The sequence below is a fragment of the Arvicanthis niloticus genome, chromosome 26, assembly GCF_011762505.2.
Source record: "Arvicanthis niloticus isolate mArvNil1 chromosome 26, mArvNil1.pat.X, whole genome shotgun sequence".
Taxonomy (NCBI): Eukaryota; Metazoa; Chordata; class Mammalia; order Rodentia; family Muridae; genus Arvicanthis; species Arvicanthis niloticus.
The window spans coordinates 11,283,560-11,302,819 of record NC_133434.1 but is presented as its reverse complement, the minus strand read 5'-3'; the positions used below and the strand labels follow the sequence as shown (position 1 = coordinate 11,302,819).

The following is a 19,260-nucleotide window of genomic DNA, read 5'->3' as shown; positions in this document are numbered from 1 at the left end:
GACACTGAGGCAGCGTGGCCCCGGCTGTGGCTAAGCCTGTGCTCAGCACCAGCTCCCACTCCATTTGTTTGTGTGCTTTAGTTTACTTTTCTGATTGAGAAGTGAGCGAGACTGTGCCTGCAGGTTGTGTGCGTGTTCTTCACAACAGTAATTTGCTCTTAATTGAGTTTTCACACGTCTTCTTCCTTCTCAGATAAAAGTTAGAGCCCCGTGTCCTGGAGGTGACTGCAGGTTGTTGGATTTTGAGTGTCGGCCCTGTATCAACCACATCCCGGCTCCAGTGTGGACACAGAGAGAGTGTGACAGAGGATCTGCCTGAACCACCTGGGCTCGGCCATGCTCCAGGGTGCCCCAAGTGGGACTAGTTCTTCATTCTGGCAGCTGCACACATCTGTCAGTGAGGGAATGTCAGGTCTCTCACTCTCCTCTCCTCACTATCAGAAATGCATTTTGATTCAGAATAAAAACCAAATGTATAGAGCTTTGGGTGTAGGATATAAAATTGTACGTAGGTAAGAAAAAGAGAAAATCAGATGTATTTATTTGAATTCATTCCGTATTTGAAAGCACACTTTAATTTTTACTTTGCCTTGTTTTGTTTTTAATTGAGTAGTGAGAGTTTCAGCCCTTTGTATTTAGCACACCCAAGGATCAATTGTTCCTGAAGCCAAGGTCAGGTTAGGGATGGAGAGGTTAGTAGGCAGGCAATGCATAAGAGGAAAGAGGACGACCTGGCCCTCACCTAGAACCAGCCCTCCTGTCCAGAAGGCTGCCTTTCTGAGGACGGATCATCTCAGAGGTGCTGCATGACTACGCGTGTGGGTGCCGTGAGCGGTGTGTGCCCGGGGCTCGGAGCCGCAGGACCTTCTCTCAGCCCAAGGCGAGCATCTCCTTCTGGGTTCCATCTCAGGAGACAGGAATCCTCAGTACACTAAATGGCAGGCACTTGAAAATGGGTGTATTTCCCTTGTCATTGTCTTTTCTATTGATAGTTGGGATTTGGGAGAGAAGAAAACAAATTTTTATTTTCTTGATTATAAATTTGTTATTCTTGGTATTGTTGCATTTGTATAATTATACATTGACTGGCACTTGTATGAAATATTCCCTGCAGAGTGAGCAGGAAATAGGAACAAAGAAATGGAATGCTTCAGTGGTGGTGGGGGTGCTGCAGAGGGGTGGGGTGGGTGGGAGAAGAGTCTGAGGAGGTTTTCGAAACTGAATCACTACTGAGTTGAACCATGGCTGTCATTAGCCACGGGTACTGCTGATCATAAGGCCAGTAAAAAAATTAGTACCTGGACGTTTGACTCTAAGGTTTTGCACTGATGGTGCCAAAGGGCTCTGAGTCACACACACAGAGCCGAGGGAGGCCAGAGGAAGGCATGAAGGAGAGTTGCTCGCATCGCATCCCTTCAGAGAGCTTGCTCTGACCTCACTGCCATAGCCCTGTCTGTCTGGTGCCAGGACTGGCCTTGGGAACGGGGACCAGCGGTGAGCAGTGCAGCCACCATGGTGCTGATGCCAGCTGCAGTGTGGACAGCACCTGTGGAGGACAAGCTGGCAGAACTGCGGCCTGACAACTCCTTAATTCTGACGGTGTTCAGTGGCTTTCTTTGTGCATTTGGTAAATATGTTTTTGGAATGTTCTGTAAAAAAAAAAAATCGTATGTCAAATCTAAATTCTGTTAAGAAGGAATTCACATGTTGCTTACATCTTGCAGGAGGGGGGCCTCTTAACTCTGGGGGCAGTCAGGATGTAATCTTACTCTACTCTTAATGCCCCTCACACACAAAGGAAGCTCATTGTCACCAAGGATAGTCCCCAGCTGCTTTTATGAACACCTCTACAACTTAACAAGCTCATCTTAAGTCTGGGTCCAGCTTTTCTTCTGTCCTAGAGAGCACCTCTAAGTTCTTAGGGCCTTCGGCTAGGGTCCCTGTACCTCATCTATAAATTGGAATCATATTTTGAGTCATAGTCAACCGTAACTCATAATGGGGCTTTGAAATTTTGTAGTAGAACCTAATCTATAAGTGAAGTTTGGGATTTGGACCTCCCTGTATCTCTTAGGAGAAGCAGAGAGAGGATGGTTCCGTTGTCTTCCGGGCAGCCTCTTACACTACACCATCTGGGTAGCTCATCAGGGAGAGCCCAGACAGCAGCGTTCCGACTTCAGACACTACAGAGCCCTCCGTGGTTCTCCCGCACAGCTCAGCCGGAACTCTGGGCTCCTGGTTGTGTACTTTCCTCTTTCTGAATCTCAGACTCTCAGAGTTGCAGCAGGACTTACTGGAAAGGTACGTCGGCCATGCTCCAGTACTTCCAAATAAATGCATATCATTCATTACACCTTCAGATGAAACCTCAAAATGAAGTGAATTTTGAAAAACAGCAGCAACAAACCACTTTTGTAATTTTTTTTTTTTTTAAATCTATCAGCCTTACTTCTTGCCTGTCCCCTCCCTCTCTGGCCTCCCGTGCCTTCCGTTTCATTTTAGAAAAGAGTCACACCCATTAGAGTCACACCCATTAGACTCTGACGTTACATCTGCCTTCCATGGTGGTGACAGCGGGTTTTCCTCTTGTTCTGGAATGAGATGGTCATTGTCATTGTCCTCTTAAAGGTGGGTGACAAGAAGGTGCAGTGTACTTCTGCCCTGAAGAACACTAGGCAAGCGGAAAGCCATGGGTGCAGCCTGTGACCCAGCTCTCCTGTGGGCTCAGTGGCTCTTCTGTCACTTAAGTGGCAGGTTATGAGTGGAGTGTCACCTTTTCAGAGAAAAGACCTAACCAAGCCAAACCAGCAAACCCCCCAAGTACTGTAATTTAAAAGATGGCTCTCGCCTTCTCCACCATGCATGGTTCAGCTGACTGGACTGTTGAGTCCAGCTGCTCTCCCAACCTAAATTGTAACTATTTATTGTTTCCCACAGCAGGTCATTCCACGATTATTTTTTCCTTTGTTTTCCCCAGACAACTTCTAATGACCTCTCAAAGGAACAAGCCCTCTTTTAGAAAGTGTTTTGTTTCTTTGTCTTTTGGGGAGGGAAGAAGAGAAAAGTCCTCATAGCCAGAATTTTAGAAGCTAAAGACTTTAGGTATGCTGCCTCTGATGCAAGTGGTTTACTTTCCAGTCTGCTCCTTGGCACTGGCGATGGCCGGCTGCCTGAGGCTGGTACTCTGCCCAAGCAGTCTTCTCTGCAGCCACTTTGAGCTTGCTCTGTACTCACTTCCCTCTGTGCTGCAGAAGGCACCATAGGTCCTTAAATGCAAAGTTAGTGAGAAATTGCGGAAGTTTCTGTTTTGTAGGTTTCATTTTTTTTTTTTTTTTTTGACATTTCACCCCCATTCAGTGTTATCTGTAAAACTCTCCATTATTTGAAGGAGCACTCTCGTTCTGTCTGGTTGCCTTCCCCATGGGTACTGAGGGTTTGGGTAATACACTGATCAGGAAAAAGGGGGCTTCCCAGAAACCGGTCCCTCCCAGCCATTGGCAGGTGGCACCCACTACAGCATGGTGACCGTAGTGTGCACACTCGGTTGTTCTTAATGAGCCTCTTCTCACTAGGACGTCTCACTTTCCTTGTTCACCATACAATCATGTACTCTTTAACAGAAATTGCTTTTAAGAGAAATCTGGAACTATCTTTAAAAAAAAACCTTATTAATAATCATGTATTTTTACTGATCACATTTTGAAATGCCTAAAAGACTTTTATTGCTCTAATTATCCAGATGCACCTTTGTAAAAAGCTCTTTTATGAATTAGCTGATAAGGCTGTATGTTTCTGGAACAAAATATTGGGTCATCTAAAACTTTCTGTTTTCTGGGGTCTGGGAAAATAGAACATAAGAATTCAAATATTAAATAAGCTTAAAAGAACTGAGTACAGTGTGACTTCTTAATTTGTGTGTATTCCTATTTGTTTTCTGCAAGTTGTTGTTTTTTGAGATAGGGTCTCACCCTAGGCTGGTCTGGAGCTCCTCCCTGACTCTGTCCCAAGTACTGAGGTCACAGGCGATCACTGCTGCCCCTGCCTACCAAGTTATTAAGTCGACAGCGAGCCAATACTCTCCCTAGCGGTGACTCTCACAGCCTTCCTGCTACTGATGGTCTCTCTGCTGGTGACACTAGTCTCGTGGTCACTGTGAGGTGCGAACTTTGCAGTGGTGTGAGCTGGCAAGACTAGTCTTGTGATCACTGTGAAGTGTGAGCTCTGCAGTAGTGCAAGTGGCTGACATTGCCCTGGTAATGAGCCAGCTTTGTCGCTTTCGATACACTTTTGATAGCAGGGCTCTAATCCTGGCACTTGGGAAGCTGAGGCAGGCAGACCTCTTGAGTTTAAGGCTAGCTCGGTCTACATAGTGAGTTCCTGGCCAGCCAGAGATATATAGTGAGACCCTTTTTTAAAAAAATAGCTTTAAACTGCAATTTTTGATATATTACGTCATTAAAAAACTTGGTATGACACATAAATTTTGCCGTTTTCCATTTTTAAGTGATGAGATTCATGTGTCAGCTTTTGTGGCACACTTAAGAAGTGGTTCTGACTGTTCATGGATGCCATTCATTTAGAAGGATGACTGCCTTTACCGTTTTCTGTATTATGAAGTATGGGTGTAATTTCACTTATTCTTGGGCTAGTGCTTTAGTTTTCAAACATTCCAGGATACACTGGCTGGAAAACCTAATAAGATGTTTAACAAAAAATGATTACGACTGTGGAATATGTTTTAGTTAAACCTTTTAGAAGTGAGATTCTCCTACGGTAACTGTAGTCTATGCCCTGTTAGAAATCTGCTCCTGTGGGGCTGCAGAGATGGCCCACCTTAAGAGCGTGCTGTCTTTCTCGAGGACTGGGGCGCTGTTCCCAGGAACCGAGCGAGACAGATGGCTCCTCTCCATCTGTAACTCCAGCTCTGGGGGATCTGACACCCCCATCTGGCCTTCATGAGCACCTGTACACACGTGTTTGTTCCTGTCTTAGTCATTAAAAAAAAAAAAGTAATTGTTGACTCCTTGACATAGACAGGAGGTATACACAGGCCACACAGTGCCACCGGGATTCAGTCCTACCCCTTCCTCGCCCTTGTCAGGTGATCTTGACTGGGCTTGCCTCTATGTTTTTATTTTCTCACATGGACCCAACTGCCCACAGGCTATTGAGTCAAAAGCCAGTTTATTATACATTCACAGATCACTCTTACAAGGTAAGGTAACAAGCTGTGTAAAAGGTATTAAAATTTCACACAGACCTCTCTGTATGCAAACCATTACAAAACTATCAAATTCCGTTTGTGTGACCTCGTGTAGACTTTTGAGACCCAGTCTTAAACTCAAGTCCAATAAACAAACCTAAAGCAAAGAAAAACTCCTTAAAAAAAAAAAAACACAATAAACTTTAACTTTTAAGTATACATAATCAGAACACAAACACAAGATGGCTGGGCTGGGGAGATGGTTTGGATTAAGCAATTGCTGGCCAAGTACGAAGGCCAGAGTTTGGCTTCTGAGAACCCACATAAATGCCAGGTGGGCTAGCAGCCTATGTATAATTCCAACCTCAGGCAGGGACAGTATTTCAGAGCACACTGGCTAGCGAGACTAGCCATATCACAGTTCTACAGTTCTGGGTTTGATTGAGAGCCCCTGCTGCAGGGGATAAGGTAGAGAACTGATAGAAGACAGTTCCACCATCAAGATTCATATGCACGTACACAAAATTGATCAAACACATACTGGAAGGAGGAAACCACGGTGGCCTCCCAATCACATTTTGTATCTTTAAAAAAAAAATGTATCTATGTATGTCCATGTTCATTTGTGCAGTGCATATGTGTGTGCGGACACCAGAGGACAACATCAGGGGTCCTAAACTCTCTGTCCATCTCCTTTGAGACAGTCTGTCTCCAGCCTAGAACTGAAGACTGATTGGCCAGCGAGCCCCGGTGATCCTGCTAGGCTGGGATACCAGCGTGTACTACCACAGTGGCTTTGTGTCCCAGGATATAGTTCATATGCCTAGGGAAGTAACAGGTTCTCTTTAACACTTAAAATTTAAAGTTTATTGATGGAAATAAAAAATGCACACAACTGGAAAAGATAATTATAGTTAAATACAAACATATAAGGTAATTTTAATTTTTTTTAAAATTCAGTTTATAGCAGGCATAGTAGCACATATCTTTGATCCCAGTACCCAGGAGAAAAAGGTGAATTTGCAGGTTCAAGGCCAGCCTGATCTACATAGTTTCAGGACAGGCAGGGGCTTTATAAAGCCTGTTTTCAAAAAAAAAAAAAAAAAAAAAAAAAATGTGGCTCAGTCTGTAAAATGGTATCCTCTAAGCATGAAGACCACACCTAATTTCCTAGCAGTCCTGTGAAAGGCAGGTGCGTGGAGGAAGAGCTGCCTTGCTGGTTCTGGGAGGAGAGCTGAGCATCTGTTGAAGAGGGACAGTAAAATCTTGTCTCCGTTCCTTAGCAAGGGCCTTTTGGAGATGCAGGGGGTTCTCAAGCATTGCATTCCCAGAATGTGAGCTAGCTGGATGGGTGACTTGGGCAGCTGATGTGCCACCATGATGGATCTGGCCTGGAAAGTAAGTGCCAGAGAACCCAGAAGCTTCCGTGCCATCATGCATTTACAAACTAACAGCTCAAGTGAAGAGAAGAGCGATGGGATTGACTTTTTTTTTCCTTTACTTTTTCTTTCTTTCTTTCTTTCTTTCTTTCTTTCTTTCTTTTCTTTTTTTTCTTTTTCTTTTTCTTTTCTTTTCTTTTTTTTTTTTTTTTTTAAACACACAGTGCCTAATGTTTGCTCCCTGTGGGAGTATTTGCTTTCTAATGGGCTTAGGTGGAGAAGGTTCTGGATCTTTAAACATGAGTCATGATTAACTCACACGCTCAACTTTCTCCTTCATCTCTCTTCAAAGATACATTGAGCGGTATTGCAATCAAGGCCGGGCAGACCTAAGAACTGGAGATAAGAACCTTGTTATCTGGAGCCAGAAGAGCTGGGTAGGAGTGACCAAAGAGGCCATCGATTAATTGACTGACTTATTTCCAGCTTTGTTCTAGGAAACAAGGGGTTGCTGAGTATATGATGGTTGCTTGACGAAGGAAAGAAAAAGAAAAGGGAAAAACCCTGGACCTCGGAATCCTTGCCATGTTTGTTAGTGGGCTCTGTGATCTTTTCTTTTTCCAGCTGTCTGATGTTCCCGTTGCTGTATTTCCAGCGTAACCAGGCTGTTTTACCACACATTTCCACAGGAGATACCGGCATACACTGCTTCCTCCTCTCTCCAGTCTGTCACACGTGCAACTACCCAGTTGAGTCTCCCAAAGACCCAGCCATCACCATGCCACTTGCCTGTCCAGGAGCCTACAGACTCGGTGGTTACTGCCCTAGAGACTAAATTGCTCAGTCTCCGAGGCATGTCCCTAATTTATTTAGCCAGCTTTGTTTTCCTCCCTGACCCACTTCCGTCTCCTTCTCCCGGACCTGGCGGTCCAGGTCCTGCCTACCTCCACTCTGCTTCTCCCAAAGTCTGAAGGCACCCATTTCTCTCCAGCTGTTCAGGTTCTGCCTACATTTCCCATTTCCTGCCTCCATCAGTTCCTGCCCCCTGTGCCCGAGTTTTCCCCACGTCCCACCTGACACCCTCATTTTTGTAATGTTCTGAGCATTCATTCTGTGGAAGGTAACAGGTCACATTTTTTATAGAGGGCTCAAAACCTAAGAATGAAAAAACACCAGTTGCAACCGAGTATAAATTTTCAGGCGCTGTACAGTTGACAAACACCACCTGTCCTCTCTGCCTGGAGACATGTGCTTGTCACCTTTTTCACAGGTAAGGCTACTGAGTTTAGTAGTGCATTGTGATGCACACTTTAATGGAAGCAGGGCTCAAGAATTTGCCTTTATTACTGGCTGTAGAAATAGCTTCTTTAAAAGTGCTTATAGTCAGTTAAGGATTAGTGCCTTACACCTGTAATCTCAGTCCTCCAAAGACTGAGGCGGGAAGATCTTAAGTGTGAGGCTAGCCTGAGCCACACTGAAGTGTTTGCAAATCGGATGGCCTGCAGGGCTGGGTAGGTGGCTCAGTGGGTAAAGTGCTTGGTCCTCAAGCATGAGGATCTGAGTTCGGATCCCGGGCACCACGATACATGGTGAGGCGTGAAATCTCGTGCTGGAGGTTATGGGGCAGGCAGATCCTTGAGTCTCGGCTGAAATGACAAGCCCCAGGTTCACTGGGTCAACTTGTCTCAAAAAGAAATTAGAGAGAGGCTTGTGAGACAGCTTAGCAGATGTCCTCAACCTGGTCAACGTGGTGACACTGGCTCGGTCCTTCACAGAGTTGTTTTCTGATCACCTGATCACCGTATGGTATGTGTACACAACACTAATGAGAGTAAAAGACAAAAGGTTTAAAGACTGGAGAGTAATGTGCACACGGGGGTGCACACCAGCACACACAGACATGATTATGTCACACGGACTCTTGTACATGTTCATACACACATACACAAGCAGTGGAGTGTGCGTGCATGTGCACGCGCGCACACACACACATGTTTCATATTCTATAAAGTTCACCACTCAATGGTCTTTGTCTATTGTTTTTCCAACTGTAATTCCAATTCTAGAACATTTCCTCACCACATCCCACTAACATCCTCTCTTCTCCTTAGCCTCTAGGGAATGCTTTCTGTCCCCATGGATTTACCTAGTTGCATTTCACCAAAATGGATCATATACTCTGTGGCCTTTCATGACTAGCTTCTTGCATAAAGCAATCAAGGCTCATATTTCATGCATCTGCACGTCACTCCGCTAACTAATACTCCATTGCAGAGATATACCACATTTTGTTTACCTTTGTCTGATAAGAAATTCTATAAAGTAATTGCAGCCGTAAACTTCTGAGAGTGCAAGGCTCCTGGCATGCACCCAGGTGGACCGCATGGGATGAGCGTCACTGGCTCTACAGCTGCAGTTTCAGTTCCTGATGGGCATGCCTAAATTAACTCGGCAATGCTAACCGAGCCTCCGATGTTCATAACCGAACTCCATGCACCGTCAAGGCCTTTCTCCCATCACTTTTGTCCTCTTAACAGCAAGCTTGGCCTCTTGGGTTTTCAAGATTAGTTCCAGCCCCTCCTCTCCTCTGTGCTGGACTGTCTGTCCCTTATGTGAATTGCCTGCTACAGCACTTTGCATTCTGTCACTTTGCCACATGTAAGCCTCTGGCTCAGATGTCACAGTAACCTTCCAGGGCTGTCTCTTAACTCTCTGTTCTGTTCTGGCCTACTTGGCAGGATCCAGCCGCTCTGCCGATCTTGATAAGTTCCGGCTATTGCCATTCCCAAGATTCGAGTGCCTGGATGAAGAGGAAACTTGTCAGGATTTCTACTTAGTTCCAGCGTAGATAGCTGCAAGGGAGGGAGGGAGGGAGGGAGGATGGCAGGGAAGAGATGCAGAAAGAGAACTTCACTAAACTTCACCTGAGTCACCTGCATGGAGGGGAGGCAATAATGGCACCCCACTTTGCAGGCTGTGTTCTGAAGCTTCAGCGATACCCTCGAAATGCAGAGCCACGCGCACAGTATCCACTTGATAAATGTTGGCAATTAGTATTCTATTATTTCTTATCTACTCCTCCCAGCATAAAATACCTTTTGAGAGCTCAGTTATGCCCATGTTCTTAATTGCCCCAAGAGCCCTGAAAGTCTATTGCACCAAGATGAGGCACACAGACTTGGTCTAAGCTACGAAAACGTATGGCTTGTTTTGCTTTTTAAGAATCTCATTAAGATCTATGGATGCAGTTGCGTTAGGTCAGTTTGCTGCGGCCTTTGTTTTTCCCCTTCAAAAGGTGGGTACACCATGTGGGACGAGATCTAAGGTGCCCTGGGATCTGGGCAGATTGGTGATGGCCAGCCAGGAACCCTGGGAGCTTCCTGGTAATTCTCTTCCTCTTCTGAATCAAGATCCAATGATATTTATGGAGTGAAGAGCAGTTTTGCTCAGCACTGAGTGGGTGCCTTCCAGTGCAACCCCCACCCCCATGGTCATTAGTAACTAGCTAGAAAGTAGAACCAGAATCCAGTTTGTAAAGTGTGAAAGTAAGGAGGAACTGTTTCCTCTAACTGTCTGAACCTCCGTCATCTTTCCCTTGCTTGCGCTACGATTAGACAAACACTCTGAAATGATAACGGGAACCAGAAGCCCAGACAGGAGACAATTTATTTAGGTTCAGTCATCTAGAAGATTCCATAACCTTTTATAAGCCATTTGTTATATTATGTGTCTATTGCAATCCTGGTGTTGGCCGAAGCTGTCTCTTGTATTGCTTCATAAAACATTGTAATAAACCCAATGGAAGCCGCCCTCAGTCGCCCAGCACAAAGGGTGCCCCACCCACGGTGCATTCTCTGTTTACCCAAGTTCCCCACCGGAGACTCACTCCCTGCGGGGCAGTCACAAATCACCAGTGTAACTTCCATAGAAATCAAACAACCTCCATCTCCCAGCCTGCTTTGTTTCGATGGTCTGTTGGCTTCCAGACGTCAGCTGGGTGAAATATCTCTCCTAATCAATGTTTTAACCTTCTCCTTGGTATTTATTCAACTCTGTTGAATATATTGTATTACACTGAGCTGCATGGATGGGAGAGTAAATCTGAATTTTCCCCTCTGTTCTCTAGAGACATCATAATATTTCCTATTAGCTGAAGTTATTGCTTTGCTAGGGTATTAATGAGCAGTCTCTCTACTGGAAACTACATTGCTTCCTTCCTCCTCCGGCCCCCAAACAAAGGGCTCTGAATTAGCATGGAAACCAAGCTTAATTTCTGGACACGTCTCTGCTGTCTTGGAGTCTGCTGGTAATTTGGTGTTTCCATCTGCCGACCCCCTCTGATCCTGCCTCTGGATGGTGTGATTAAGAGCCCCCCACTCGGTGACTTTTCATTTACTCTAAATTATTTCAGATCCTGTGTGCTGTGTTTTCATTATTTAGATCCAAACTATAATTAAGGAAGAGACGGAATGAAAGAGCCCTCGTTCTGCTTCCTCTCACCACGGGTATTAGCGAGACATGCCTTCAGCGTCTCCGCGTCCATGTAGACACGGGAGCTGTGTCTTTCGTGATGGCCCAGAGGAAGGGACCTTCATGTATAGTCCAGACAGGAGACAGTGGCTTGTTTATTCTACGTTGTGCTTAACAAACCTCTCCAGCTATTGTGATGGGAGTACATCGTCTATTTTTATTACCTAACATTTATTAAATGCCAACTGTTTGCTCTGGTAAGCACAGCGTGGTTCCGTCTAGACTTAGTGTGTGTCCTTGAACAACATAGGAGGTATACATCATCCCGGAGATTATCTTCTGAATATTTTCTCTTAAATTATGACGATGAAATCTGGAAGCCAGGCACAAACATAAAACAAAGGACAAACGAAGAAAGCTATGACAGAGTGTCGCTGAACTTTCTGCTTTCGGTTAATTTGACCTGCAGTTTTACTCCAAGTGTGTGGGTAGGCTTTCAACTGTTTCGGTCTTGCTGTGTTTGTCTTGCCTCAGAGACGGTCCTCGATCTCATCTGGCACCAGGTGAAGATGGAGAGACGGCTCAGTCTCAAGAAAAGAACCAGAATCCTTAAGGAGCCAGGGTTGGGCTTTTAGGTCACTCAGTGATACAGCTTGGTTCCATGCAGCACTCTGCCTGCCCGGTCCTGTGTGTGCACCAGGTTAGCAGCTGCTCGTTTGAGCAGAACTGACTTGCAAGCAGACCATTCTCATCTAAAGGCAGGAAATGCCATGTCAAGGCTTGGAGTTTACTAAGCCGGGTACCTCCCCTACTGTGGAGATGGGTGGGGACAAATATGGCAATGTCTGTGGAAACACTTGGTAAGTTGGAGTGCTGTGAATGGAAGAAGTTAGATTGTTCTAGTCACGGTGACGATTGTTATGGTGAAACACCTTGACCAAAGGCAAGTTGGGGAGGAAAGGGTTTATTTAGCTTAAACCTCCACACTGTAGTCCATCACTGAAGTCAGGAAGTCAGGAAGTCAGGATAGGAACTCAAGCAGGGCAGAAACCTGAAGGCAGGAGCTGATGCAGAGACCATGGAGAGTCGCTGCTTACTGGCTTGCTCAGTCTACTTTCTTATAGAGCCCAGGGATGGCATGACTCACAATGGGCTGGGCCTCCCACATCAATCACTAATTAAGACAATGCCCCATAGGCTTGCCTACAGCCCGGTTTTATGGAGGCATTTTCTTAATTGAGGTACCCTCCTCTCAGATGACTTTAGCTTGGGTCAAGATGACATAAAACTGTCCAGCACAGAGATGAGCAGAGAGATGGATTTGTTCCTACATAATGGCAAGTGAATAGCCCTTAGCTGAGAAATCTCACCATTCCATCTGAACTCTTCCCGGTGTGAACCAAACAGACTCAGTGCTGGGCATGGACACAGGGTCTGACACATGGTAACCACTGGTCGACTCTGTCCTCTCTGGTCTGCTTTTATTAGCATTTTTACATTGTACCCCCGCATTACCGTCTTGTTTCTTTCTCCCCGATTCATTTAGATCATTTTTTTCCTCTCCTCAGAGGCCCCTTATATTTTCATGTCTGTGCATGCGTGTGCATGCATGTTTGCACACACGTGTCTGAGTGCACATGTGTGTGAAGCCCAAAGGTTGATGTAGGGTGTCTTCCTTCATTTCTCTTCTCTCTGATTGGTGGGATCTCTCACTGAACCTGGGGTCGTGAACTGGCCATGTCTAGCCAGTGCGCTCCAGGAATCCCAGTCTCTCATGGAGTCTTGTAGCGGGATATCTTCCTACCACATTTGCATAAAGCTTAGTGATTGGGCTGTATGAGAGGTAGGCGGAGTGAGGAGTTGGGAGGAGAAGGAAGAGGAGGAGCCATGGAGATCCACGCCCATGTCCAGGACGGTCCTGGGTGATGATTTATATGATGAGGTTAGTTATTGGGAAACAACTCTAATTGTGTGGGCAAATTGTTAATTGAGCATTTTTAAATATATAAAGCCTTTGAATAATAATTAAGCTTTAGAGTCTACCGGGTACCGCATGGATGACGGGATGGTCTGGGCTCAGCCAAGCATTGTGGAGACAGAGTGGTTGATTGGCAAAGCCATCTCCTATGCTGGCGTCTCGTGGGTGCCAGGGCTGGTGCTTCTGGCCGGCCTGAGCTGGCGGCCTGAGCCGAGCAGCAGTGGGAGCACACCACCGCTCATGGTCTCAGGCCTTGCCTAGTCAGGAAACATGGTGGCCCCATAAAAACAAGCAAGATTAGGTGTGCAGCCATTTTAAATATTACCGCAACAGTCTGGTATTACAGACTCTCCACCACTGTAGGAAGCATTTACATGGATGCTCACAATACCAGCTCCAACGCTCATACTTGTACTGTAAGTTCTTCCCTATTAACTGTGCTGTGTCTCTAAAGCCTACACGCATGCAACCACGTATGCATGCATGCATGCACATATGCAGCTGGCTTGTGCATCTGAGAGAAAGCAGGCGCTGTCTTTTAGAGTCTTAGCCCTGCTCTTACTGAGTGAGATACAGGGTAGCTGCTGAGGAATCCGTGGGTTCCAGCGGAGGCAATGGTCCTGCCTTTTATGTCACCTCAGTGTTCACCAGGTGAGCCAGCTCGGGCTACAGGGGGTCTGCCCCTTCACAAGGGTGTCCTCAGGACCAAGTACAATGTTGGCACTTAGAAGGTGCTAATTGTTCACTAAACTCAGTTGCAGGTTGCAAGCACAGAGTTGACCTCCCTGTGCAATAAACTCCCCTCCCTTCAGCCATGTCTTCCTTCAACTACACTACACTATAAAACAGGTTTCAGCTCACCGCTGTCTTGTCCCTGGAACATGGGAGAGAGGATGCCTGCTTTCTGCTTTGACTATTAAATTTGTGTAGGTATCCTTGTTATATTAGATAGCTATTTTTGCTCTTATTTTTCAGGTCAGTTTTCAGGTCCTCCATGCTCCCCCCCCCCCCCCCCCACACACACTGAGTTTGTAAAACAGATTTATTTTGTTTTAAGATTATGTGTGTGCCTATGTGTAGGTTATGTGCCCATGAGTGCAGATGCCTGCAGAGGCCAGAAGAGGGCAGCAGATCCTTCTGCAGCTGGAGTCATGATGAGCTCTGAGAACTGACCTTGGCTCTTTGTGAGAGCAGAAAGCGTTGCCTAAGCTCTTAACAGCCGAACCATCTTTCCAGGCCGCAAGCAAATATTTAAGACTTAGTCCACATTTGAAGATTTGTTTATTTGTTTGTTTGTTTATTTATTTATTTACTTGAGTACACTATAGCTATCTTCGGGCATATCAGAAGAGGGTATCAGATCCCACTACAGATGGTTATGAGCCACCTGGGAATTGAACTCAGGACCTCTGGAAGAGCAGTTACTGCTCTTAACCACTGAGCCATCTCTCTAGTCCCCTTAGTCCACATTTGAAAAGCAGTGTGTGCCATTTGAAGTTGAGGGTCATCTGGAGCTCATCTATTTTAGAGGAACGAGGGATTATTGTGTGTGCATTAAGCTTTGCTGGAATGATAAGGGATTAAAGACTGTCCCTCTAGCAGGAGACTTATTCTGGCTCAGGACAAAAGCAGCAGATGGGACAGTGCTGAGATACCATGCTCATTTTTCTCTCATCTGCTATGTTCATTCCTCAGTGAGTATTCGTGAGGGTATTGTAAGGTGTCCTTTGACTATTTACTATTAATCTGTTGTGTGTATGTACATGTGCAAAGGTCAGAGGTCAGCACTGGGTATCTGCCTCCATCACTCGCCACCTTATCTTTCTGAGACAGGTTCTCTCACCAAAGTTGGAGCTGGCTGATTTGGCTAGACCAGTTGGCTCTCAAGGCTAAGGATCCGACCATCTCCACCTTTCCTGTGTCAACTACAGCCAAATTTTATTTTTGGCATGGGTTTTGGGCATTTAACTCAGAGCCTCCTGTTTACACTTTACTGACTGAGCCATCTCCCTGGTCCTGCAAAGCATCATTTTAAAAGCAAACACTGGTCTAATTTTAGAAGTGCCATCCTCTCTTGTGGATATGTGCAACCTTTCTCAACAAGGCAATTAATGCTCTTTTCCCGGTAACACTTGAGTTTGTCGATACTACTGTTTTGGTCAATAGAGCACTTAGGTAATTATTGCATTCTCTGGTACTGGGCATCTTCACTGTACTTAAGGAAGAGTACCTGTGTATCTAAAAACAAGGCTCAGATACACAAGCAGGTTGCTCCTGGTGGTGTCTGGGAGAAAGGGATGCTGGGAATCTAAGCTAGGGCCATAGGGAAGTCTTTTCTTTCAACAGACAGTGTCCTATTCCCCAAAGATTCATATTCCTTTTAGTCTCAAGAGAAGGAGAGACTGGGAGTCCAAGAGTTCAGAGCTTGAAGATTCCAGAGATGGAATGCCCTGTCCCTGAGGCAGTCCTGGCAGATGGCCATCCTTCTACTTGTATACTCCCAGTGCTGGGGAACTCATTATCTTCCTAGACAACTCATAAATTCTTTCTTATTTGAGCTAAAATCAGCCCCTCTTTGGCTATGATTTATCAGTCCTGGTTTGGAGCCTAATGGGGAAGATTTTAAATATTTGAATGCGACTTTCGTCTTTTCCAAATTTAGGTAATTAAATTCTTTGAAAATTAAGATTTTTTTTTTGGCCTAGAATCTGGAAGGTGAAGAATGGGAATGATTGGGTATTTGATTCTATAACACTCAGCACAGAGCTTCGGCTGCCAGGCCAGCTAGCCAGTGAGGTATCTCTTAGTTTTTCAAAGCCAGGCTCTGCCTATCACCCAACGGTCCAATGGTCCTTCGTTCGGCTGGGATGAATAGGAACCTGGCCCAGTGTGAACAGAAATCTTACCTTTACCTTTGCTGTTCTCATCTCTTCAGGGTGTTGCACCAGATTATGTTTTTCTGAAAGCAAAAAGCATGCCCAGTGTCTCTGTCCCCTAAAGTGCCTGGTACCTGACCTGGCAGATAGAAGGTGCTCAGTGGATGATTGGCCTATCGAGCTGACCAAAAGGACCGGCCAGCATTCTGTTGACATATACAAGCATGTAGAAAAATGTATATGTGAAATATAAAATAGGCACATATGTACAATGTACACATACAAAAATATGCATAAACACTTTTTTTTTTAAAAAAAGATAAAGTCTCATGGCCTTGAACTTTTGATCTTTCTCATTCACACCTCCAAAGTGTTGGGATCACAGACAGATACCACCATGTCTGGTTTGTGTAGTTCTGGGACTCAAATCCAGGGCTATGTGCACGTTAGACAAGCATTCTACCAAGTGAGTTATATCTCTAGCCCTCTATGTGCAGTTAAAAACCAGCAAACCTTCATATAACCTCCTGACAGCCCCGTGACACTTCCAGATGCTTTAACACGATGACTTAATGCTACCATTCAGATAAAACCGTACCCTGCATAAATTCAAGATGCAACTCTCTGGGGATAATAAAGGAACTGCTGTCTTATTGTCGATATCCTGGGGCAGGTCATTGTACGGGGATGACAGGCCTTTGACTCAATCCTGGTCTCTGCTCTAGTGACAAGCTTGGCTCCTGGGTAATACTGCCAACTCTCTCCTCTCACCTCCTGGTCCTGGTCAAGTGTGTAGTCTGACCTCTCACTCTTGGGGATGAAGAGAGAAGACAATGGCTAGTCCAGAGCTCACAGTTACCCCATCTGAGCTTGGACCATTATCCTTTCTTGCTGTGATTAGTGCCTAGCTCTCTCTCTCTCTCTCTCTCTAGGCAGTGGGTTTCCTTCCTGAGACCAAAGCTATACAGTCTGACACTCAGCCTAGATCCATCACTTTCTTCCCGAGTGCTTTATTTCTCTCATGTGGCAGAATGGTCAACATAAGAAACCAAATGGGGAGGGACTCCACATCAGAAGAGGGTGCTGTGACAGAGGACCCCTTTGACGGTGGGACTAGATGGGTGCCACCCTTTTCCCAGCCCAGCCCAGTGGAGTGGGCCTCCAGCCACAGTACAGATGGGAATTCTGAGTTTTTACCTGCAGCCCCAGATGCTAAAGACCCTCAGTCACAACTGTTGAATTCCATAAATAGCACGATCCTTTCCCTCTGTGGTCCAGTCACCCAGCCTGGACAATGACTGTGTGCTGTATGATTTTTCTTGGGTAGATGTGGAAAAAAAAATATCTATTCACTCCAGACAGGATGAAGAAATGATTCTGCCCAAATCTAGCTTTAGTGACCCTGTGAGTTTGTTAGGGGTACTTATGCAAGCATGGGTGACACAAAGACAGAGGCGTCACCCCAATTCCCACCCCAGGAGTGTCGACTCACGAAACTGCATTGCTGGAGCTTGCTGGACAATGTGTGATCAGCGGAGCCAATCAAAATCTCCTCTCTAAGCAGTTGCTACAATAACCCAGGGCAGAGTGTATGAAACTTTTACATTTTGGGAACTTTCTGAGTCTTTAAGTGTGTATTTCTTGAGCCTTTTGCATTTTCCTTTCTTCTGAGTCTTTGCAAGGAGGTAGCTACCCAACACCCTGCACCTGAGTCAGTTGCATGCGGAACCCAGCACAGTAAATACCCGAAGCTGCAGTACCCTGTGACCAACTCCATACCCATCCACAGATCTTCCCTTGGTCCTGCTTTGTTTCTGATTCTGGGACGAGATTAAAAAGTTTAAATTATTTATGTGTATGTGCGTGTGCATGCAACTGAAGGTGCCCGAGGAGGCCAGAGGGCTCAGATGCCCCTGGAACTGAAGTTACAGTTGGTTGTGAGTTGCTTGATATGAACATTGGGAATTGAACTGGGGTCCTCTGGAAGAGCAGGATGCACTCTGAACAGCCCGATGGCTTTCTTGAAGAACTTGATGGACGTGACAGTTTCTCTCTTTCTCTGAGCGGGGAAGTGGAAACTGAGGCATGCGCAGTGGGGATAAGTCGGGGCCTCATGCTGGGCAACAGAGCGAGGCTGCAGAGCTGAGGCGCTTGGACACCTATGGAGTGCAATTCGGAGTTTCATTTTTATTTCTGTGTGAGCAGCAATCTATGCCCAGGCTAATGAAATGGAGATAAGAAGTGCTGGGGGGAGGAAGCGTCATCCTAACGGCTGACAAGAGCGGGCAGGAGCTCTTCAACACTCCACAGAGCCTGTGCAGCTAGCTCGGCAGAGCAAGGGGGTGGCATGAGGCTTGGGAACTCTGTGTCCACCTCACTTGACACATGCATTTGCTCTTTGACAGTATATGCCTGTCATGCCATTGGCCAAAGACACTGTTTATTCCAGTCTTTAAAACCTTGAGTAAAAAACCTAAGAATATTCCTTCTTCCACTTTTTAAAAAAGATTTATTTATTTTATGTAGCTGAGTTCTCTATCTGCATGTACACCTGTGTGCCAGAAGAGGGCAGCAGACCCCACATCAGACTCCATTACAGATGGTTGTGAGCCAACATGTGGTTGCTGGGAATTGAACTCAGGACCTCTGGAAGAGCAGACAGTGCTCTTAACCACTGAGCCATCTCTCCAGCCCCCAGTACTTCTTCTTCTAACACCAATTCTGTTTGCAACCTAGTTTTGTTAGACATTATCCTTCACTGATGAGCTGTGTCTCCCTCCAACAGGTGGCAAGAAGGACACAGGGTTTCTTGCCATCTGGGATTTGAGAGATGGGTTCTGACAGGGTCAACAGACGATATTGCAATATGGATGTATAATCAGGCTTCCTTCATCCTCAAGGTCTTCAATGTGAACAACGTCAAGTCTAGATTTTGCACATTTTACACACGAATTTAGTGTGTACCCATCACGTCATGGTTGCTGGGTAGATAATTTTTATCTGACCCTGGCTCATTCTAATATGCCAGAATTGTGACCCCCTCCTAACCTTTATTCTCTACAGCTTATAGTCTCTGTGAACTTGTGACAAACCTTTACAGGGACCTTGGGGAAAGAGACTACAGGTATATTTGATAGGTGTAGGAGCAGCTCCCAGCAAGGTTCAGAGCGTCTCTGGTGCAACTGGTAGATCAAACTTCAGGGGCAAAGACCAGGGAACAGGTTGTGCTGAGCGACTCTCCAGAGGTGGTTGATAACCAGAACCAGCAACGGGCAGTGCCCATCCACGACTGGATGACCCCAGGCAGAGGTGACAGCAACCAGAAACACACATGAAGAGCCTCGGTAGCAAGAA

General features: G+C 45.7%; 1 protein-coding gene across 2 annotated transcripts in view; it reads left to right on the top strand.

The window, feature by feature from the left end:
• Arhgef12 (Rho guanine nucleotide exchange factor 12) overlaps nucleotides 1-3,891 on the top strand; it is a 128,824-nt gene extending 124,933 nt beyond the window's left edge. For both annotated transcript variants that reach the window (XM_076924805.1, XM_076924804.1), the window contains one exon: nucleotides 194-3,891. In XM_076924805.1, coding sequence (XP_076780920.1) covers nucleotides 194-204 — 11 coding nt within the window. In that variant the 3' untranslated portion in view covers nucleotides 205-3,891. The remainder of the gene's footprint in view (nucleotides 1-193) is intronic.
• The last annotated feature ends 15,369 nt before the right edge of the window (nucleotides 3,892-19,260 follow it).